The 23,992-nt window shown below is 39.1% G+C and overlaps 1 protein-coding gene across 3 annotated transcripts in view; it reads left to right on the top strand.

The window, feature by feature from the left end:
- wdr35 (WD repeat domain 35) overlaps positions 1-19,887 on the top strand; it is a 41,325-nt gene extending 21,438 nt beyond the window's left edge. For all 3 annotated transcript variants that reach the window (XM_062983995.1, XM_062983994.1, XM_062983998.1), the window contains 15 exons: positions 453-522; positions 675-728; positions 1,409-1,518; positions 2,591-2,801; positions 6,933-7,013; positions 7,137-7,273; positions 7,782-7,985; positions 8,483-8,629; positions 9,143-9,275; positions 10,596-10,706; positions 11,925-12,089; positions 14,357-14,497; positions 15,572-15,728; positions 16,458-16,698; positions 17,223-19,887. In XM_062983995.1, coding sequence (XP_062840065.1) covers positions 453-522; positions 675-728; positions 1,409-1,518; positions 2,591-2,801; positions 6,933-7,013; positions 7,137-7,273; positions 7,782-7,985; positions 8,483-8,629; positions 9,143-9,275; positions 10,596-10,706; positions 11,925-12,089; positions 14,357-14,497; positions 15,572-15,728; positions 16,458-16,698; positions 17,223-17,376 — 2,116 coding nt within the window. In that variant the 3' untranslated portion in view covers positions 17,377-19,887. The remainder of the gene's footprint in view (positions 1-452; positions 523-674; positions 729-1,408; positions 1,519-2,590; positions 2,802-6,932; positions 7,014-7,136; positions 7,274-7,781; positions 7,986-8,482; positions 8,630-9,142; positions 9,276-10,595; positions 10,707-11,924; positions 12,090-14,356; positions 14,498-15,571; positions 15,729-16,457; positions 16,699-17,222) is intronic.
- Positions 19,888-23,992: the final 4,105 nt, after the last annotated feature.

Genomic DNA, 23,992 nt, shown 5'->3' with positions numbered 1-23,992 from the left:
AAGCCCCCCCCCCCCCCAGGCTACATGCCTGCCTCCCGCCAACACTTTTAGGCCTATCTTCAGCCTGAAAACTAGCTTCAGATTTTTTCCCAAAGGTTCTAAATCAGGTTTCAGGTTATTGGGGGGCTGAAAAAAAGGGATGAACCTCCCAGTTTTTTCAGGAAGGCACTATGCCCTTCTGGTGAGGATTTCCAGGAGAAACATCTTTGCGGTGAAAAGAAGGCAGAATACTTTTCCCCCATGAATGAAGTTGTTTCACATTATAAGAATATACCTTCTTTGCAGAAAGGATACTGAGTTAAGTAATAACCCTTGCACATCAAAAATGCTTTTTCTTTATCATTTTTTCCAGTCAGATTACTACATCTCTTTTTAAGACAACAAATAGTTCTTCACTTCTTCCTTCAAAATCCAATCCTCCTTGGGCACAATATTTATTTATTTTATTTCAGGATTTATCATGTAGATGATAACCCTTCTGGAGCAGGCGATGGAGCCCTTGATTATGCTAAAGTCCTACAAGTAAGTTCTGAAATTATACTTTATTTTGATTTGCCAATAATTATATATACTTTACTCCTGAAGATATTTTTTGCGGGTGGTTTAGCTCTGCAGTTATCTTTGGGGGATGGCTGATTTTGGTGATTAAACTAATGTCATTTACATGGTTTCAGGGAACAAGGGACCCAATTTGTGCAATAACAGCATCTGATAAGACACTTATTATAGTAAGTACCAAAAAATGAAATATATTTTACAATATTTTTATTTTATTTTTCAAGCAGAGTGGACTCAAGCAAGTCACTTGAATAAAACTGGATGTATGGGAAGATGATATTACCCTGTCAATGACATATACAGTAGACACTCAGTTAACTGATTCCCATGAGGATATGTAGATGTCAGATGAATCTAGTTTAACAGCAGTTTACCACTTCATCCAGATCAATAGATAGATTCCAAACCAGCAAGAACCTTAAAGCATCTTCAACTTTGGTTTAACATTGTGGTGTTTCACTCTGGAAACTATAGTTGGTTAGGGCAAAACTACGAATGACTTGAAAAGGATATCATGAAGGGGGCGGGGGGAGAGAGATGGGACTGCCTCAATAGGCAAAATGCTTATTCATACATACATTATCTGATCCAGTTGAAAGACAGTCAGCTGAATATAACCCATTGATACATGTTATCTTGTTTATTAAATCAGAACATTGAAATAAGACAGTTTTGGAATTGCATACTTCAAATCTTTAATGATGTGATGTCTTTTCCTTGCATCCACTGGTTCTTCTGCCAGGAGTCACTTTTATTAGCCTAACTTATAAAGAAAACTCTCTTAAACAATTTCTATTATGTAGCAAATAATATTTCTACTGCCTCACTGAAAAAGTTGCTTGTTTTCTAGGGACGAGAATCTGGCACCATCCAGAGTTACAGGCTTCCTAATGTTGGCTTAATTCGAAAGTATCTTCTAAATTGTCGGCCGTATCAGTTGTCCCTTAATTGTACATCCAGGTAAGGCAGGATAAAATAACTTCTCAGTCTTCTTATAAACTAGATTACTTGTTGTTATTGTTGGGTTGTTGTGTGTTTTCCGGGCTGTACAGCCCGGAAAACACACAACAACCCTGTGATTCCAGCCATGAAAGCCTTCAACAACATGTTGTTGTTGTTGTTGTTGTTGTTTGCCATTGTGTAATTTCTATCTTATGGCAACCCTAAAGTGAACCTATCACAGAGTTTTCTTGGAAGATTATTCAAGAGGGAAGTTGCCATTACTTTCCTTTGTTGCTGAGAGTGTGTGATCAACCCAAAGTCACCCAGTGGGTTTTCATAGTCAGGTGGGAATTTTAGCCTTGGTTTCCCAGAGGCCTAGTTCAGCACTTAAACCATTATAATAAATAACATCAAAAACAACAATAAATGTATTTGTTACCGTCTTCTCCTCACATTGGCTCTCTGGGGTACTTTCTATTGCATAAATGGTAATAAATATAGCCAGGTTTGTTTAATTGTGTGTAGGTATATATACTGTTCTAAGGACAAGCTAGGGAAAATGGGAAGCAGGACAGTAACCAGAGGAGAGATTATAAATGAGTGTGCGGACAATGGAAGATGGGACAAGTACAGGCAGTCTCCATGTTACAAACAAGATAGGTCCTGTGGTGCTGTTTTGCTGCCTGTGCCCCCTATTCAAAAAAATTGAATAACTGGAATTTGAAAAAAATGGCTAGTTGTAGAAACAAGGCTTAGCGATAAAGCTTTAGTGGACACACATTTTCCTCATGACAACTCTTCCAGGAGTGAATTTCTCTTCTGATTTCTCTCACTTCCTGTTGTTTCACCCTTGTTTGTAACTATGAGTTGTTTGTAAGTCGGAGGTTTGTAACTCTGGGACTGCCTGTGCTTTTCTATTTTACATTGGCTTTACAAAGCAAACGTAGTACTGTCAAATTCTTCTGGTAACATTCCAAGAAAAAACCTCAAAGCAAGTCATTTTATTTTTAATGTGTGACACAATGTTGGTAAAGAGCCACTCTCCTGTTTTTGTTTGTGTTTGTCCTTCTACCTTTTGCTCTGTTTTTAGTCGTCTTGCTATCATAGACATGTTAGGAGTGCTGGTTTTCTTTGACTTGGATACACGAGTAGCAGATGGTTCAGGAAATCAAGTAGTAGGTGAACTGCTGAAACTGGAACGCAGAGATGTTTGGGATATGAAATGGGCCAAGGATAATCCCGATTTGTTTGCCATGATGGAGAAAACAAGAATGTATGTCTTCAGAAACCTGGATCCCGAGGTAGAGCAATAAATATAAGCTATTTTATACTTTAATTAGAGTAGAAGACTTTGGCATTGTTCTTTGTATATTTAGGGACAGTGGGGGAAAGAAGACAAGTGGCTATTTATACATATATATCCAATTAGGAATACACACACATATAATTATTTGTCAGAATGTGGTTCTCAGAAGAGCTTATAAAGATTAATACAATGGCGGTCCTTTTTCTAAGATATAAAAGAAGGAGAGAGAAACAAAAATCCAGGGATTTAGTTATAAAGGCCTAAATTCAGAGATATTAAATATAATTTTTACCATCCCTTTAATTATTATAAGTATAATCAACAGTATAATCAATATCATATGTAATAGTCGATGCATTAAAGTCAATTTAAGTACATTTCTGGTTCATATGTGTATAAAAGTGTAGCAAATTTTATGTTGCTATTGTTTGAAAATCACTCATAACGTAGCTCTATTCTAAGAATTCAGACCTTGAGCTTTTGGCCAATCTGAAAAATGGCCCATGGCTGCTGCTGCTCAGTCGTTTAGTCGTTTCCGACTCTTCGTGACCTCATGGATCAGTCCACGCCAGAGCTCCTTGTCGGCCGTTACCGCCCCCAGTTCCTTCAAGGTCAACCCAGTCACTTCAAGGATACCGTCCATCCATCTTACCCTTGGTCGGCCTCTCTTCCTTTTTCCTTCCATTTTCCCCAGCATCGTGATCTTTTCCAAGCTTTTCTGTCTCCTCATGATGTGGCCAAAATACTTGTCACGACCCAGGCTGCAGAGCACCAATAACCATACACAGAGGCCAGAATCTATCTAATATCTTTATTAAGGAAATATATAAAGTTAATAAAAACAAGTATAGGAAATAGTCCAGAAGTAGACCTTTCAGGAAAGGTCAAAATTAGTCCAAAAAAGCAATGTCCAATATGAAATATTAAGGTCCAAAGTTGTAATCCAATAACCGAAACACTCACTTGCCAAGCAAGTGAGGGGAGATGACAAGGTCCTTTAGTCCATGAACTTGAGCAAGGCTAGGAAATAACTTGATTCTTGGCACACAAAGCTTGATTCAAGGCAACAAGGAAACGAGGAGCAAGAACAAGATCCGTGGTAATTACTTGGCGAGGTCCGGAAAACAAGGCAAGATCCGGGGAGAAAACAAGGCTGAGAACGAAGGCTTGGAACAGGAAACAAGGCTTGAAAACAGGAGTAGCTGTCCACACACGCTGCTCCGGTAGCTGACGAATTGACTCCGCAAGATTCCTTCGGGAGCAAGGAACCTAAATAGGCCTCGTTTTCCCACCAGAGAACACTTCTCTGGGGAATCAGAAACGAAAGTCAATCTCTGTGTCCAGATGTATGACTCCCTAAAATTTCTCATGGCAGCAGGCTTAATCATCTGAATGCTTTGCTGCAATTCTCAAACTCCTGCGATTAGCTTGTTGCACTCCTTTTTGCTGGAGATAATAATTACGGCGCGAAAAAGGGGGAGAACTCGACTCAGGGCTTGTTTGGCAGATTTCTGGAAGACAAACCTCCTGCAGGTGCAAAGGCTCAATTTCTGGCTGGGATAGTTCCTTTTCTGGCTGAAATGGTGGAAAACCCAAGTTTTCCTCTTCATCATTCACAACAGCACTAGGAACGGGACTACATGGCCCATGAGTCATCACAATACTTCAGCTTTGCCTGTAATATCCTTCCCTCCAGTGAGCAGCCGGGCATTATTTCCTGGAGGATGGACTGGTTGGATCTTCTTGCGGTCCAAGGCACTCTCAGGATTTTCCTCCAGCACCAGAGTTCAAAAGCGTCTATCTTCCTTCGCTCAGCCTTCCTTATGGTCCAACTCTCGCATGAGTTTTCAACTCTATGGCCTCTGTGGTCATTTTTTTTTAGCAAAGATTGGAAAAGTTATTTTGGGAGGTTTATAATATTTTGGAAATTGCAGGTCAAAATTAATGTTTCTGATTTATGTTTTTCAGACAACTCAAAATATGTAGCTCTCTAGCATCTTGGGTATTTCTGTTGCAGATGTAGAAAATATGATAATATAGTGAAGTTTTCCAAATCAGCAGTTTTACTCTCATTCCTCAATTAAAGAAACATGGAATTGTAGTTATGCATGCTTTCTTTATTTGAGGAATAAATAAAGGAGGCTGTCCAGGTCCTGAATGGGTGTCTGGCCGCTGTGTCGGACTGGATGAGGGCCAACAAATTGAAATTGAATCCAGACAAGACAGAGGTCCTCGTGGTCAGTCGGAAGGCCGAACAGGGTATTGGATTACAGCCTGTGCTGGATGGGGTCACACTCCCCCTGAAGGTGCAGGTGCGCAGTCTGGGGGTGATACTAGACTCATCATTGAACCTGGAACCCCAGGTCTCAGCAGTGGCTAGGGGAGCCTTCGCACAATTAAAACTTGTGCACCAGCTGCGCCTGTACCTTGGGAAGCCTGACTTGGCCACTGTGATCCATGCTCTTATTACATCCCGATTAGATTACTGCAACGCACTCTACGTGAGGCTGCCTTTGAAGACTGTTCGGAAGCTCCAACTAGTCCAACGGGAGGCAGCCAGGCTGTTAACTGGAGCAACATACAGGGAGCGTACCACTCCTCTGCTACGTCAGCTCCACTGGCTGCCGATCAGCTACCGAGCACAATTCAAAGTGCTGGCTTTAGCCTATAAAGCACTAAACGGTTCCGGCCCAGCTTACCTGTCCGAATGTGTCTCCCGCTATGACCCATCGCGGAATCTAAGATCTTCCTGGGAGGCCCTGCTCTTGGTCCCGCCAGCCTCACAGGTGCGGCTGGCGATGAGGGACAGGGCCTTTTCAGTGGTGGCCCCCCGTCTATGGAACACCCTCCCAAATGAAATTAGACAGGCTCCCTCCCTCCTGTCTTTCCTAAAAAGAACAAAAACGTGGTTATGGGACCAGGCCTTTGAACAAGAGTAGCAGTAGAAATGAGATACGATAATTATACGACTCACTGATTGCCCCACTTGGTCTTGAAACGCGCCTGAATGTATATTTATATTTATAACTATGTAGGGTTTTTTTAATGTAAGCTCTCAATTTTAATGTAAGTTTTTAATTTAAATGGATTTATAAACATGATATAAATTGTTTTGATATATATGTTCATGTTGTAAGCCGCCATGAGTCCCCTGAGGGGTGAGAAGGGCGGGGTAGAAATGATGTAATAAATAAATAAATAAATAAGGGTTGCAGAAGGATATGCAGACATCCAAGTTCAGTATAGAAGGCAACAGAACAGTTGATAATGTAGCCCATGTCTGTAATCTGTTTACTCTGATATGGACATGAAAATCCAACCCTATCACTTTTTTTATTAGGATTTACTTTCTATTAAGCATTTGTAGGCATGTAGCCTAAATGCTGTTGAAGTCAGTGCAGCTTACTTCTGAGGATGAGTCTACACTGACCATATAATGCAGTTCAAGCTGGGTGAATAAGAGGAGCTCTGATTTAGTATAAGCAACATTATTGATATATTCAATCATCATTGATTGAATGGTATAAGTAATTACACTGAGTGAAAATGTGAATATGCAGCATAAGAGTGGATTAAATGGCTTAGTACCTTAGTAAATTCAATTAAAAAGCTGGTCAGGAGAAAGGTCACTATTGTTTAATATTTAGAATTATATAATTTTTTCTAAATGTTTTGGTTGAAGCTCATCTTGTTTTTATGCCTCACCATAATAGAATAACGTACAAAAAATAATTTGACAAGGATCTAAAAGGCTATGTGTTGTTCCATCCCAATATCTCACCCAACCCTTTTTAGTCCTTGCTTTTCCAGTGCATAGCATAACTGCCACATACATGACAATATGTAGTAATGCTATGTAGTAATTACTGTATTTACAAATTTAGCACCAAAATATCACGATATATTGAAAAAATTGACTACAAAAATGCATTGGATAATCCAGAACATTGGATAAGCGAGTGTTGGATAAGTGAGACTCTACTGTATATTTGAAATAGTGATATAAAAATCTTGCTATATTCCACATTCAAATTCAAATTAGGTTTTTAGGGGTAGATTATATATCAGAACTTCAAATGCTAATAGTTTGTTTTGATTTTCTCACACATGTTATATTTATTTTAAGGAACCCATTCAAACTTCTGGATACATTTGCAACTTTGAAGATTTAGAAATTAAATCAGTGTTATTGGATGAAATTTTTAAGGTAAATAATGACCCTGTACTTCTAAGAACATTTTCCCTTTGCAGTTTTTAAAACAATGCATTTGACAACAATAATAAAATAAATGAACAGCAACTATTTTTTTTACTTTGGAATATTTTATAGAATCCAGAACATCCAAATAAGGATGATATGCTTAATTTTGAAATTAGATCATTGCGGGATGCTCAAGCAATTCTAAAGGAAGCTGGAATTGCAGAGTCCACCCAGTTTATCGAAGAAAACTCCCATCCAAGACTCTGGTAAAATGCCGCTCTTTCTAATTTCCATTTATGTGAATTATATGGTTATTTATTCATATTAGTTTACTAGTTTAATTTGTGGGTTAATAACCCAAAGTTTTGCAGCAAATCTATTTTGATCAATAGACAGCAGGTAGGACAACAACTAGGCTATGTATTGTTTCAATTGCAGTTCCAAGAAATGTTAGTTAAATATCTCACCTATGAAGATTTGGATGAATATCTGCTCATTATAATATTAAAGGTATAAAAATAAAATATTTATTGTAAATAAGTCAGCATGAGCAAGGCTTGCGAAACAGGCTGATTTTCCTTTTTGTGGAGTGCAGCTGAAGAGTCTCCTGTAAACACTGCACCTTGTTGCTAACAGATTTGTGTTATGTCTAAACCAGCCACTAGGTGGTATTCAGAAACTTTTTACTTTTGCCAAATGTTTCATGACCCCAACAGTGTGCTGACCCACAGTTTAAGAAGCACTGTTCTAGACAACACTTGTGCTTTTCCTCAGGCGTCTTTTGGCTGAAACAGCTCTCCAGAGACTTGATCTCCATACTGCTGAGCAAGCGTTCGTGCGCTACAAAAATTATCAAGGCATTAAGTTTGTAAAGCGGCTTCAAAATCTACAAAGCGAATCACTGAGGCAAGCAGAAGTAGCTGTTTATTTTGGGAGATTTGAAGAGGCTGAAAGAATGTATCTGGATATGGACAGAAGGTAATTATGCAGCATTTGTTTGAATGACTAGGAAAATCCTAAGTGCATGCTGTAACAGTCTTAATAGTGGAAAGAAGTATGTCTCTCGAATTGATAGATTTAGAAGTTTGAATAGTATACTAACCAAACTCTGAAGTTCACAATCCAAAAGTGGAAAACAAATATATATGAAATATGTTGATAATTTGCATTTTAAAATGTTCAAAAATATTTCCAAACATAGGCTGGCAGCCGGTGAATGACATAAACAGGCATAATCTGTACCTTTTTTCATCATGGCAACTAGAGGGATTTGTCATCTCTATCCCTTACTGTTCCTTCTCCAAGTCACTTAACTATTTTATGTTAGACTGCCCTTCCCTCTGAGCATTCAATATTCTCCAAGAAGTTCTGATGCAGAGCTCAGTCCTTTCACAAATCAACCGTTTCGCCATCAAGAATTTTAGAAGTCGTTTTCTTTTGTGTTTGCTAAAGTTTTGTGTTTCTGATATTTGTAGAGATCTTGCAGTTGACTTGCGACTCAAACTAGGAAATGGATTTCGTGTGGTGCAGCTGTTGCAGACAGGCTCAGGACATGGAGATGATCACCTTCTTGAACAAGCGCACAATGAAATTGGGGACTACTTTGCAGACAGACAGAAATGGTATGGGCAAAACATGGAACCAGAAGTGATTACTCTGGCCAGCATACATTTTAGTCCCTCAGAAGTTAGCCCTGTTTCTGGAAATAAAATATGGCGTATACCAGTCTTCATCTGCTTGCTCATAGAAAATCGTGATAAACCATATCTAAAACTCGCACTGATGTGGTCTATCTAATGTGTGAATGAGTGCCTCAAATAACCCCAGGAACAGGCCTAAAGAACAAGGCATTAAGATTTTTTTTGGTTAGGCTGTGTAGCTGACTACAGTTTGTTTATGATTTGAATGAATGTATTGATTTAAAAGAGACTAAAAGAATTATGTCCTTTTGACAACTGAAATATAAACATTATCCAACATTGCAACATTGTTTTCATTACAGCACTAACATTAGCAAATTAAACAGACTGACAGTTTCCAAAAATTGCATAGCTATTGACATCTTCCATGTCTGTAGTACTGTGGTGATATTAACGTATTTTCAAACATCTACTTCTGTTTCCTTTTCTCCTTAGGGTAAATGCTGTTCCTTATTATGTACAAGGCAGAAATCATGAACGTTTGGCTGAATGCTACTATATGCTGGAAGACTATCAGGCATTGGAAGATTTGGCTACCTCACTCCCAGAAAACAACAAGTTGCTTCCTGTAAGTACATACATTTCTCATTGGAATTACTCATTTCCAGCTTTAGTCATAGGTGTAGCTAAGTGGCATTAACTCCACCGGGACTAGCTTGCAACAAGAGATATATGTGAAATTGCATTGTATCTATTTGGTTAAATAAGCAAATTGATTACTACCCTTCATTTCATTCAATGGTGAAAATATCCAGATATGTCTCATGATGGAATGAATTCCTCCTCAGTGTAACCCAGGCCCCTTCTTCTACACTGACCTTTATCCCAGGATCTGATCCCAAATTATCTGCCTTGAACTAGATTATATGAGTCTGCCCTACAATCCAGTTCAAAGGAGATAATCTGGATTTTATATGGCAGTGTAGAAGAGGCCTCAGTATAATTCAATAACAAATCATTCATTATACAAATCAGATCTTAAATGTCACTCATTCTAAACTATATTTTAAGTTTCACAAAAAAGTGAAAATACAGATATTTCTTCAAGAATATTCATTTTATCACATATGGTGTTTGAGACAAAAATAACTTCAGACATTTTCTTTCCCTGAGCTTTTCTGAATGCTAAGTTTTGAGAGATTAAACACCAGATTCAAATAAAAGAATGCCAACTGCAAATCAGAAAAGTGATGGGGGTTGGTCTTAAGAAAAGCAACACTTAGTACATTGTACCTTGAGAGTGCCTTGGATCGCAAGAAGATTCAACCAGTCCATCCCCCAGGAAATAATGCACGGCTGCTCACTGGAGGGAAGGATATTGGAGACAAAGTTGAAGTATTTTGGCCACATCATGAGAAGACAGGAAAGCTTGGAAAAAATCATGATGCTGGGGAAAATAGAAGGAAAAAGGAAGAGAGGCCGACCAAGGGCGAGATGGATGGACGGTATCTTTGAAGTGACTGGCTTGAACTTGAAGGAACTGGGGGAGGCGACGGCTGATAGGGAGCTCTGGCATAGACTGGTCCATGAGGTCATGAAGTGTTGAAAATGACTAAACGAATGAAGAAGAAAAAGAAGAAGAAGAACAACAACAACAACAACGTAAATTAAAATAGCATGTCCCAGTTCACCATTTGAGGAATATGACAAGTATAAATAGTAAGTATGGAGAAGGTGCTAAAGATATCACAGTTTTCACTAGGTACATTGTATGGCAATATCTTTTTGCTATATACATCTGATAAAGTTAATGTATGTCAAAGTAAGCTGTTAGTCAGCACATGCCATGGTAAATATTGAAGGTGCAGAATAATTCTGTTGATTTTATACTTCTGACTATGTATGCCACTCTTCTGGAGATTCATGGTACATTTGATGTCTCTTGCAGGATATAGCCCACAAGTTTGTTACAGTGGGCATGTGTGAACAAGCTGTAACCGCTTTCCTCAAATGTAACAGACCAAAGGATGCAGTCGATATCTGTGTCAATCTCAATCAGGTAAAAGTATAAGCCCAGCACAAGGGATGTTGCACTGGAAGTGTATTCCATGTTACTTCTCTCCTGTGCCTTTCTGATGAACATTTGTTTGTATGGTAGCCAAAACAGCTGCTATGAAATAGCAACCTAGGAGTTTGTATTGCATCCTAGTCATTTATGTCTTCCTGTGCTGAGTCTGAGGGCCAAACCACAAATAATACAAGAGGTCTGTAATCAGATCTCCCAGTGTCTTTTTGTTTTCCTAAAAGCTGACAGTATGTTGGGGATAAAATTTGGATCACAGCCACAGAAGCCATTACTTTTGCCCCGCGGGACCAGTCCCATGTGTAAGTCATACATATTTTGAAGTTGCTATTAACTATGCAAGGCAAAACAAGCAGTAATGAGCCATTGCTCTGGGAGGTAAATTCAAACTATTTCATGGCTTGCATCCAGTTGAATCTTAAGAGTTATAGTTTTGTGAAGTATTAAGAATCCTATGCCAGAGAGCTCTTGTGCCTTTGTTGTTAACTATTGTCCTTGTGACTTCAACTAATAGCGAACCTATGAATGAGAGATCTCCAAGTCACCAAAGTACAAACGCTAGGTTTCTATATGATAGAACCATGGTAATTGAAGTGAAATCATAGTGCTATTGAGTCCTATGTAAAAATTCTAGACAGAGGATGTCATATAGTAACTGGAGGAGGAGAGAGATTGCAAGTGTTTGATCAGTTTTTCTTCAGTTACAACCACACCTACCACAAATTTAAGATAATATAAAATAGTATTTATTATAGTTTTTATTTAGTACTCTGTTTTCAGTAACATTGGGTTGAATCTCTGTCTTGGAGTGTAGTGGAGGCTCATTCTTTGGAGGCTTTTAAATAGAGGCCATCAGTCAGGGGTACATTGATCGTGCTTTTCCTGCATGGCAGGGGGTTGGACTGGATGGCCCCTGCGATCTCTTCCAACTCTATTAAAAGCCTATATATACCTCTATCTATGTACAATTGTCTGTCTTGTAAAGGGAAGGATTTCTTTCTACTCACAATCTGTCTGCAAACAGGTTTGAATTTCAGTATGTCGGCACAAATTGGCATGTATTAGTTGCTTTGAAATTCTAAGCATAAACTGTTCTCTTCATTGGGAAAACACTTTAGCTTAAAATACAATGCCCTTCATTTTTATATTTTAACTTAAATGTAATTGACTAATGCTTGTTGCCTTTTCTTCTAGTGGAGTAAAGCTGTTGAACTTGCTAAGCAACACAATATGAAAGAGATTGGCTCCCTTCTAGCTAGATATGCCTCTCAGCTACTGGAAAAGAACAAACCCCTTGATGCTGTTGAGTTGTATCGTAAAGCCAACTATTTCTTTGATGCTGCTAAACTCATGTTCAAGGTATTGATTGTTACGCTAAGGTAGATGCACTGTGCCTTTTATCCAGTGAAGAAGATTTATATGTAGAAATCGCCTTCAAAATAAGTATATGTGTTTGTGCTTTCCCAACAGTAGCAGCCCAGTCTCAGAAGGTCTATCTAAAATTTCCCTTTGTATTCTGTATCACAACAAGCATCATAACTCCCATTGCATGGATGGATTTTGTCATATACCTGTCTAGATGAAGTTCTGAGAGCATACGTCACTGATTTTCCAAGTCCGTAATATTGCAATTAATCAATTAGTAGCTGAATCAACTTAAAACTTGAGTGTAGATTAAAATGTTGTTCCTGCAACTGAATGTATGCTGCTGTGAAGATTGCACAGACATTTTTTCTTATTTATTTTCTTGTATTTGTTTTCGTTAGTTCTGGTCTTTTTGTATTTAAGGTAAAATGTCTTTTGTTTCCACTTTATCTCAAAAAGGGTAGTATTTTGCATTTTGGGTGAAAGCATTATGCACTGTTTCCAAACTAGTGTGAGCACAAGGAGGCCAAATACTAAGGAATACACTATTCTCTCTTCTCTGCTGCAATTGAAAATCCTTCTGAGAGTTCTAGAATTTCTTCAAGGAGAGATGAAAACTGCTCCATATCTTCCTCAAGGCACCTTGGATCTCAGTTGAACATAGCACCCATCGGATGGCTGGAAGGTGTCATCTCTTTGCAATTGCCTTGTTTTAACTAACGCCATTGGAGAACTTAGTGTTCTGACAGAAATGACCCAGGCAGTTGTGCCATGTATCTTTGTGCATTGCTATAGACTCCTGCCTTACCAAATGTATCCATACTCTTATAGGCAAAGGGATCTCGTAGCATTTTACAGAGTGAGAGAAAGAAGTTCTTAGCATAAGATTACGTAGTCTATGGTCCAATCTACACAGGGATTGTAATCCACTTTGAAGTGGATTAAAAGGGGAGCAGTGTCTTGATGACATCGTGTGTTTCCCCCACCCCCGCCAATGCAGAGGAAGGAACCATTTTGGAAAGTGCAACGCAAGCATAAACAACTCTGGAAGCATAGAAACAATAAGGCTGCTGCACAGCCCGGCAGAGGAAGGAAAAGGAAGCCCTCCCTTGTTGGCAATGCTTGTTAAAACTCCTGCTTTGCCTTCAGGAGCTGCTAAAGTAGTCGTTGGTTCAGCTCTTTGCCTGAAGGTAAGGGGAAAAACAAAACAGACTCCTGGGCTGTGTGAGAGGAATTTAATTAGGATCAGAATGTGGATTTAAGAGATCCAGTGGGTTTCCAGATCTCTTAAATCCACATTTTAATCTGGATTAAATGGTGGTGTGGAAGCAGCCTATGTCCACTTACCCAGGCCCTTCTGCACTACAACATAATCCACATTATCTGCTTTGAACTGAATTATATTAGTCTACATGCTGGAGGAAAATCCTGAGAGTGCCTTGAATCGCAAGATCCAACCAGTCCATCCTCTAGGAAATAATGCCCAACTGTTCACTGGAGGGAAGGATATTAGAGGCAAAGTTGAAGTATTTTGGCCACATCATGAGAAGACAGAAAAGCTCGGAGAAGATCATGATGCTGGGGAAAATGGAAGGAAAAAGGAAGAGAGGCCGACCAAGCGCGAGATGGATGGACGGTATCCTTGAAGTGATTGAGTTGACCTTGAAGGAACTGGGAGCAGTGACGGCCGACAGGGAGCTCTGGTGTGGAGTGGTCCATGCGGCCACGAAGAGTCGAAAACGACTGAATGAGTGAGATGACAACGACATGCTATATAATCTAGTTCAAAGCAGATAATCTGGATTTTATATGGCAGTGTAGAAAGGACCTCAAATGAGCACTTCAGACCTCAGAGAATCCTCAGTCCAATCTGAAGGAAGATGCAACCCAGCATTGATCTTGGTCTCTCGGTCTGCCTTCCAGTTCCCTGGAAATATATAGGTGTAATGTGTTATTGAAGGCTTTCATGGCCAGAATCACTGTGTTGCTGTGAGTTTTCCGGGCTGTATGGCCAAGTTCCAGAAGCATTCTCTCCTGACATTTCACCCACATCTATGACAGGCATCCTCAATGGTTGTGAGGTATACTGAAAACTAGGCAAGGTAGGTTTATATATCTGTGGAAGGTCCAAGGTGGGAGAAAGGTGTATATAGGTGTATGTTGTTTCTTATGTTCTATTGTATTAGTTCCATGTTGTAAACAAAACAAAAATAAATATATCCCCCTTTTTTAACATAACCATTTTTCTCTCTTGTTGAAAGATTTCAGACGAGGAATCTAAAAGAAGAACCAAACCATTGCGTGTTAAAAAACTGTATGTCATGTCAGCTTTACTTGTGGAACAGTATCACGAACAAATGAAAAATGCACAGAGGGGAAAAACAAAAGGAAAAACTTCAGAGGTACTTTGTTGAAATGCTTGATCACTCACAAATATGATGGGAAGTCATTTTTGAGGTGATACTAAAGAAAATGGCAACGATTTTTCTCAATTTCTTTCTTCCAAAAATGAGTTCGTTCAAAATTGTTTAACAAATATTTATACTAGAATACAAGACTGAGGCAAGGGTTTAATGGTGATAAGTAATAATGTCACAAGTCTCCCATAACTTCCTCTTCTGCTTACAACTTGTAAAAAAGAAGAAAAAATCATTTTAAAGCCCCAAGAGTCAAACTTGGAAGCAATATGTTATGAGTAAGAATAGACCCCCCCCCCCCCAAATGCTGAAGATAAAGAAAGGGCTGCATCTTAATTGTTGCAGAATATTGTCAGGACCGAGTTACAAAGAAGATAAGTTCTGTAGGTTTGTTATTAAGTCTAATTTGTATGTAAGTCAAAACAAGTACAGTTTTTAAGTGTAACTCCAGCCAAATAAATGTATGTATGCTTTGGATAGCACAAGGAAGGTTTAACACCCTGTGGTGTTTATTTTGCTGTCTGTGAAGATTTAATTGCACTTTCCCTCTGAACATTGGATTTTGAAAAAATTGTATTGCCGTGGAGGCAAGGATTGGCGAGAAACTCAGCTTCAGTGGAGAGAGACCCCTTTTCCCCATGATAACTCTTTCAGGAGTGAGTTTCCTTTCTGGGGGGTAATTTCTCTCACTTCCTGTGATCTCACCCCCATGTGTAATGAGTATTATGTAAGCTGGAGTTTTGTAATTTGGCACCTGCCAAATTTTAAAAGCTCTTCACATTATGTCATTATGTTTACCCTTGTTGCTGTACAATTGACTCTACATATCTGAATACAATACATTATTACAGTTTATGACATTCATTTTTCAACTCTTAATGAAGGAGAAAAAAGACATGGTACCAAAGTGCAGAACTAGGAAAAATAACATTTTAAAAGAAGAATCTTACTCATCAGCCAGTCGTTATAGTCCAAAAAAGTAAAATCTCCAAGATCTGTTTAAAGTAGAGAAACCTACTCTTAACTTCATGCCTTTTCTTTATTGTATCTTATTTCCAGGCAACTTCAGCGTTAGCTGGTTTGCTGGAGGAAGATGTTCTTTCTTCAGACAGTCGCTTAATTGATCACGCTTGGCGAGGGGCTGAGGCCTACCATTTTTTTATACTTGCCCAGAGACAGCTATATGAGGGTTATGTAGATACAGCCATGAAGACAGGTAGGATTATTTTGTGTTGCAAAGTAACTCACTGTCTATTTTGGCTTCAGCCTCATAGCCCAAAGTTCAAACACAATCTTCATAATATCAGGGGATGTTGTGGTTTTGGCTATGAATATGTTTTTAATCAGTTTTAAGCATTTTAATTGTTTATTTTTAATACCATTAATATTTAATTCTATTTTAATGTTTGTATATTTTAGGTTTTAAATTGTACTAATTTTGTTGTAAGCTGCTTTGAGTCACTTTTTAGAAGGAAAAGCAGAGTACAAATAATGATGATGTTAATGGAAACACTTTGAGGAGAAGCAGCTGATGGCTTGTGATCCAGCACAGTAGAATTGAACATCTTCAGTGAATATATTTGGTTTCCCTGTTCGTTTTCTAACTGGGAATATTGAATGCAAGTTAGAAAACTGAATGCTGCTGCTTGAGCCACCTGATGAGATTGGGCAAAACTTGCATCTTTTATCATGAATACATTTTCCTTGATTTTAAAAATGAAACACAAATATGATTGTTCAGGTGTACACAGCAGCCACTTCGGGCATTTTCTCATCCTTTTCAGTTGAAGAGGAAGGCACCTTCTTTTAACTGCAGCAAGCCAATTCTTTGTGAGTGGGCAGAACTCTGTGTGCCTGTCAATACAGACAAAAGTGATTGAATGTAAAATATTGATACCTGAATAATGTAACAAAGTAGTGTATTGTGATCTCCTCTGCCTCACAGCCCTTCACTTGAGGGATTATGAAGACATTATTCCAGCCGTGGAGATCTATTCCCTGTTGGCCCTCTGTGCCTGTGCTAACAGGGCATTTGGTACATGTTCAAAGGCTTTTGTGAAACTAGAATCTTTAGAAAACCTGACCCAGGAGCAGAGACAGCAATACGAAGAACTTGCTCTGCAGATATTCACCAAACACTATCCTAAAGATAACAAAAAGTCAGAACTGGATGGTCTTCTTGAAGAGTAAGTGTATTAATTTCATTCTAGTTATGGCTGTAATTGATTTTCTCTCCTTTGGATGAAATCCACTGCCCCCTTCCCAATACATCTTAAAACTCTCTTGCTGAGGCTTTGAGGGGTGTAAGAAGAGGAAAAGGTGGGAAACATCTGTTTCAGAAGTAAAAGTTTGTTCATATTATTTGCTATAATAATAATACCCACCTCTCCCTGTGGCTCTAAGTGAGGCACAACATTGTTAAAACAAGGGATAAAACACTATTAAAACACATACAACAAGACACACAAAGTTAAAATCCACTGGTGAAATTAAAATTAAAATTCACAACTTAAAATTGACTTTGTATTGCATATGTAAACTGAAGGATGCTAAAAATAACTATCATAATTATGCTTAGCATTAAAATATTTACATGTTTAAATATTTAGGAAAGACTAAATATTCTATAATTCTTAACCCTGAACAAAACAGGAGTGTGGGCACCTTAAGAGGTACTTCTCAAACTGCTTTTCTTGCTTGTGTTTAATAGGGGAGAAGGGAAGCTTCCAACATGTGTCGCCACTGGGAGGCCCATTACCGAATATCAGTTTTGGATGTGCAATATCTGCAAGCACTGTGTTCAAGCCCAGGAAATCAGCAACTACAACTTCTGCCCTCTCTGCCACAGCTCAGTAGCTTATTAGTCATAAGACACTGTGTGTGTATCGGTATGCATAACAAATGCAACAGGGTGAGGTTTGAAATGTATAGAAACCCTATTAAGGTGGTTACAGGGAGGAAGAATCCCTGAAATAAAACCTATTTAATGTGCTGCCCATGCCTATATAAAGAATCTGAATCATTTCTTCCAAATAACCTCAGGGTAGAAAATCGCTGTTTTCAGCGTTAGGAAGGTCAATGACTTAGCACAAACTCAGTCTTTTTTGTGTACAAACAGTCCTCCTTACTTCAAAAGGTTGACATCCTGCAATTTTATATATGCTATATATATGGAATTATTTTTGGATACTTTGAAGATAGCTTTGAGCTCTTACAGTAAAAGATTTGTGGCAGTAACTAAAGTTAATAAGCATTGGTTTCACAAAAACCTAATTTCTCTCTTTATCGGTTTACACTGAGGTGGAAAATCCGCTTACATTATGCGTAAAATAATTATACAGGTGCTGCTTTCGAAGCACAGTGCAGGAAGCAGGATGCCAAAAAATAAGATCTAAGCACAGATATTCTGTTCAAAAGACATGTGCACTGATCAGTGATAAGAGCATGTAAAGCTCTTTTTAAAAAAATCTGTCCAGTTGTTTTTCTGGAAGGAGTTTGGGGATCTGAATGCAAGCCCGTACTCCATGCTCTGAGCAAACAGGATATGAGCTTTGAAAGGATTGCATTCTTCTTAGCTCCATATTTTGTATCAGGGAGAGGACACCTGCTTGATTCGAATCCAGTGTAATATCCCAATGGATCAGTCCCTCACACATGTTGTGGCCAGTGATACTTCATGATATGAGCAGAGGGAAGGCCTTCCTCTCAACAAGCTGCAGACCACCTTCTGGCAATCTGTGGGATCTTCCAATATTCCAGAATTGAGTAGAGGTGACTTTGATAAATTTAGTCCCTCTGTCCAAAAAGAAGAGAAATTCTGGTGCTACAAAATCTGTCTAAGTAGCATTTGGCTTTAGGATTCTCAAGTTTTTATACAGTAAAAATGTAAAGAAACATGTATATTTGTATATTTAATGGTAAATCTAAGTTTATTTTCTTTCTTTGGTCTAGTAAGTATAGTTACTGCAATATACACTTCTGGAAACCAAATAAATATTTTGTTTGTTCAGTATTCTTATTATATATCGCCTTTTTCCCAATATGCACACAAGCAAGTTTACTAAACAAAAAGTGAAACAAACAAATACAAAAATATGACAGTAGTCAACATTGGCCACTTAGTTACACATGCCCTCTCAATTTCCATTAGCATAGACCAGAGTTTCTCAAACTGTGTTCTTCCAGCTGTTTTTGGACTTCAACTCCCACAATTCCTAACAGCTGGTAGGCTGGCTGGGATTTCTGGAAGCTGAAGTCCAAAACACCTGGAGGAGCACAATTCGAGAAACACTGGCATAGACGAACATAGACTTATAGTAAGACTACATATTCTTATCAAACCTGGAGGAGCTGCAGATCTGTGACTCTAGGTTACAAATCTGTAACTGCAATACAGAATATTAAAAAAAAAGTTGAGCAAAATGTAAAACTGGATGAAGAACACTTAATAGAATATTACACATATCAACATTTTTATCGGGAAGAATAAAACCCTGAGTGTGTCTTGTTTTCAAAAATATTTTATATCAGTTGTTTTAGCAACAACTGATTTGACTTTCAATAAACTAAACAGTGTGAACCAAACTCCTAGTGCATGCCTTTACAGAATTCATAGGTGCATTTATTAAAATCTATCAAACACCTAGGGAACTTTTGCCATTAGACAGTATGTAAAAAAATTTTTAAGGGATAGGCGAACTCTAATGATAAGCAATGGTGGTTAAGGGTTGTGATAGGAAGGTTATATATAGGATTAATGAAGCAGCTGTACTCCACAGAAGTCAAATATTGCATGATATTTGTGGGGATATCTGACTATTATTCTGTGTTTTGTCAATATTACAATCAACATAACTTTTTATATAAATAAGACTAAAGCTCTTGACGGACAAAACATTTACTGTATTTTAGATGGCATGCATGTCAGAACAGAAGCAGATTTCTTTTTGTCAATGACTTGTCACCCATTTTTAACCAATTAATAATCTGTGTCTAGTAATCCTAATAGTTTCTGAAGATGATTACTGTTTTAAAAAGAATAGGGAGAATAGAGACTATTATGAGAGCATGAAGAGTATGCATATCTACACCTCTAAATCTGTATATGGATAAATGAAAGCAGTGCTGCAAAGAAAGGAAACGGGTTGCACAGAGAGCAAAATGACTATAGAGGTGTTTAGAAAAATATCAGAAAATTGAAATAATAAACATGTTCAGTTGCTTTATATTGAGACAGGCTTTTAATCCGCTTATGTTTATTCTATATAACTTTAGCCTCACTAGCACCAACTAATGCCACTAATGGTACCTTCCATTCCTCTACAGTTAGAAAATACAATCTATATGTTTATGTATATAATAAAAGTGAAAATATGTTTGTGGGTGAGTATGTATGTATCTATGTGGGCAATTTCTGAGATAGCTCCCACACCCAGAAAGGCCTGTGACTCACCAGTGATGGATCACAACCAAACTTGGCATGCAGCCCCCCCCCCTCCCACAAACAACTGATCTCAACCAAACTCGGTACGCAATATCCTACATGACCAACTTTAAGTACTAATGGGTTGGGGGGGGGATGACAGGGAATGATGGTAATTGATATGCACCCACACCCAGAGATCCCTGTTAACCCTACTGACGATGGATCTGTATCAAACTTAGCACACATACCCATCATGACCAGCTTTATATCCTGGTGAGGTTTGGGAGGGGACAGTGACAGGATTATGGGAATTGCAGTCCTCCTACTTCCAGAGCCCTGTGACCCCCACCGGTGATAGATCTTGACTGAATATGATACACACACCCATGTCCACAGAAAATGATGGATCTGGGCCAAACTTGGCACAAAGAACCCCCACCCCCCATGATCAACAGAAACTACAGGTGCAGTTTGGGGGGAGATGGACCTGAAATTATGAGAGTTGCACTCCAGCCACATCAAGACAGTCCTGTGAACCCCACTGCCGACATATCTGGACCAAACTTGGCATACTGACCCCCTCATGATCCACAGAAAATACTAGTGAGGTTTCGGGGGATGGGAGGTATAATACATCTCCGATATACCCCCAATACACCACTAATATGGGGAAATGGACCTGAGGTGATGGGAGTTGTAGTCCACCCACATCAACAGACCACTGTGAACCCCACCGACTACAGATCTAGACCAAATTTGGCACACATACCCATCATGGCCAACTTTAATTACTGGTGAGGTTTGGGAGGGCAGCGACACCCCTAATTCAAAACCTAAGAATGAATAATCTTTATGTGTATCCTGACAAAATCTCTAAAGTGGGCATCACAGGTACCTAAGCTAGTGTATTATAATCTGAAAAGATGCAGAACACCAATAGACATCTGGGGAAACCAGTACATCTTGAAGAAAGAACTGAAATATATATGATAAGGTGAGTAAAATACTTTTCAGTTAGAAATCCACAGTGAACATATTCAAGGGTAGCCATGTTAAATGAAATAAAACGTGATCCACAAAAAGAAACCCAAGGGTAACCACGTTAAATAAAACAGTCCAAACAAAAGAGCAATCCCTTATTGGTCAACCAAAATACACCATGCAAGCTTTTGACGTTCCACTATCATCTTCATTATACAAAATGTTTTACAGAATAAAAGTGACTGTGTTAAAGGCACAAACCTAAATTTGGTATTGAATATTTCTAATGTAATTCAGTTTATTTGGAGGGATCTGGAGTTTAACTTTTACTGTCTTTTGGCAAGTCATGCACTCTCCGCCACAGAAAGCCCTTGAAGGCACACAACAATCAAGGATGTGTCTATACCCTTTGCCGATGTTATAGTTCTAGCTATAGTTCCCAGTATGAACGGCTTATATGATGGTGGCCTTGCCATGGCAGGAGACTGGACTGGATGACCCTTATTTATTATTATAGTCTGCCCTTCTCGCCCCGAAGGGGACTCAGGGTGGAGCACTGCATATATAGGACAAGCATTTCATGCCGGGACATAAAATAATTATAAATATACACTGACATTAAAACATTTAAAACAGTAAACATTAAAATCAGTTATATCTACTTTAAAATCAGCTGTTTAAACTAACTCAGGACCCCATGCTGGCTCCGGTCAGCAGAGTATGTTTCCTATTGCCTCATTGCACTGCCCCAAAGGCTTGGTCCCACAGCCAGGCATTTACCATCTTTCTAAAGGACAGCAGGGAGGGGCGGATCTAATCTCTCCAGGGAGGGAGTTCCATAGTCTAGGGGCATCGCTGAGAAGGCCCTGTCTCTCATCCCTGCTAATCGCACCTGGGACAGTGGTGGGACCGAGAGCAGGGCCTCCCTGGAAAATTTTAATCCCTTGTGGTCTCTTCCAACTCTATGATTCTATGGTTTACTCTGCCTATTTGGTTTTATTTCTGTTAGTATCTTCTGCTGTATCTGTTGATATCATATGGATTTATGTTCTAGGCTAATTGACTGTACAGTATTCCCCCACTACTTCGCAGTTTGCCTATTGCAGACTCGCTGTTTCGCAGAAAAATGATTTACTTATTTATTTGTTTACCTGCCCCATTGCTGCTTTTAGTAATTAAGTGGCCTTTCTCCCCCTTGCAAGCCCCAGAGAGTGTGAAGCCTTTTCTACCGTGAGGGCAGGCGGCAGCAGAGGAGGCTGGAAGAGGCAGCCAGCCTTCTTTTTCTGCTGGCGCTGCAGCCAGCCACGCCGGGAAACATGGAGTCCCGCCCCGGTTGGGTGCCCTATGGCAGCCATGGCGTCGGCAGGGGGCTGCTTCTTCCCAGAAGCCCCATGTGGTGGGAATTTTTCTCACCGCTTGGGCAGCTGGCCAATCAGCAATAGGCTGGCCCTGCCTCCTGGCAGAGCAGCAGCAGCAAGAGCAGCAGTGAGGAGCACGGCAGCGGCAAGACCAGCAGCTGCAGGATTGGAGGCGGTGATTTCAACAGGGTGAATTCGGCGGTGGCAACCCTTTCAGCGGTGAGGACTTCCTGGTGATCCTACCACTGCCAAGAAGCTGCACCAGGAAGTCCTCACTCTCCTCGGGGTTTGCAAGGGGGAGAAAGGCCACTTAACTATTAAAATAATGTTTATATATTAAAATAAAAATAGTGTCCCTACTTCGGGGGTTTTCACTTTTCACGGGCAGGCCTGGAACCTAACCCCCGCGAAAAAGTGAAGGAGCACTGTATATTATATTGTGCCTAAATATAATGCAATGACCACAATGCAATCAATCAATACTAAAATAATTTTAAATAATACCGACATTAGGGGAGGAGTAAAGAGCAGACAATGACAAAAGAAGACAGAAACACCAGAAAATATCCACTCCTTCAACATAGATAATCTCCCATCTATTTCGTAGTGATGGTTTGTTTGCATTTGCTCTTTGAAGGCAATAGGGGAAGAGTATTTATGTACTCATAATTACAGTTGCTACCATCCAAGCTGAACGCTTTTGGTTTACTGTCTGTCAGCATTTCCATTATACACTCCCATTTTTCAGAGGTCAATAACTTAGCCATTAGAAAGCTGCATCAGCAGGAAATGTGATATACAGGCTACCTCAACCTCTTAATTTGTTTTCATCCAGCTCCATGAAGGAGGAGAAACATTTCCATGCTCAGTAATTTACGACAAAGTTTTGTCATCTGCTATCTTCAAATAGGCCTGCTTCCCAAAATTAAAATGTTTCCAACTGGCTGTCAGTAAAGAAAGCGCTAAACATACACAGAGAGAAATTTGTACACACACACACACAAATAATTAAACACTCAAAATCTAACAGTTGTTGAATAGGCATTCATTAATTACATAGGTTATACATCCTGTAATCAAAAGATTTGAATTAGGCTTTCATTTGAAAGCACCAATTAAATCCAGATAATAAAGGAACCATTACTTTTCCCCTTACACTTCACTGAATAGATTTTCTACTGGTTAACTTAATTGTCTCCATTGAAATTAAACAAAAACTCAAGACCACTAAATCACCCAACATCACATTCAGTTGTGCCATTTTTCAGCTCACTGTTGGCGCATTCCAGAGACTGTTAAAGAGATAAATTGCACATAAGACAAAAACTTAGTAAAATGTTAATGTCGAGTGTTTCAAATTCAAATGGGCTGCAGCATACAATGAAAGCTGTTCAATTTAATAGTTGGTCCCCTATGATATTGAATCACATGATTGAAGACCAAATGAAACAGAGCTTGGAAAATTACTTTTAAAAGCAATCAGTTGTAGTTATAGTTCTAAGGCCCAAGAGAAACCCAGTTGCCATTATAATTTCAAAGTCACTCATAATTTCCCGTAAGTAGCTAAATAATTACTTTGTGGGGTGATGTGTGTGGTATAGTGATTTGAGTCTGGGGCTTCGATTCTGGAAACCAGGCTTTGAATCCCCACTTGACCATGGAAATCGACTGCAAGTCACATCCTCTCAGCCTCAGAGGAAGGCAAAAACAAACCCC

Source organism: Anolis carolinensis, chromosome 1 (assembly GCF_035594765.1).
Source record: "Anolis carolinensis isolate JA03-04 chromosome 1, rAnoCar3.1.pri, whole genome shotgun sequence".
Taxonomy (NCBI): Eukaryota; Metazoa; Chordata; class Lepidosauria; order Squamata; family Dactyloidae; genus Anolis; species Anolis carolinensis.
Note: the sequence above shows the minus strand (reverse complement) of the source record. Positions and strands in the feature narration are given on the sequence as shown.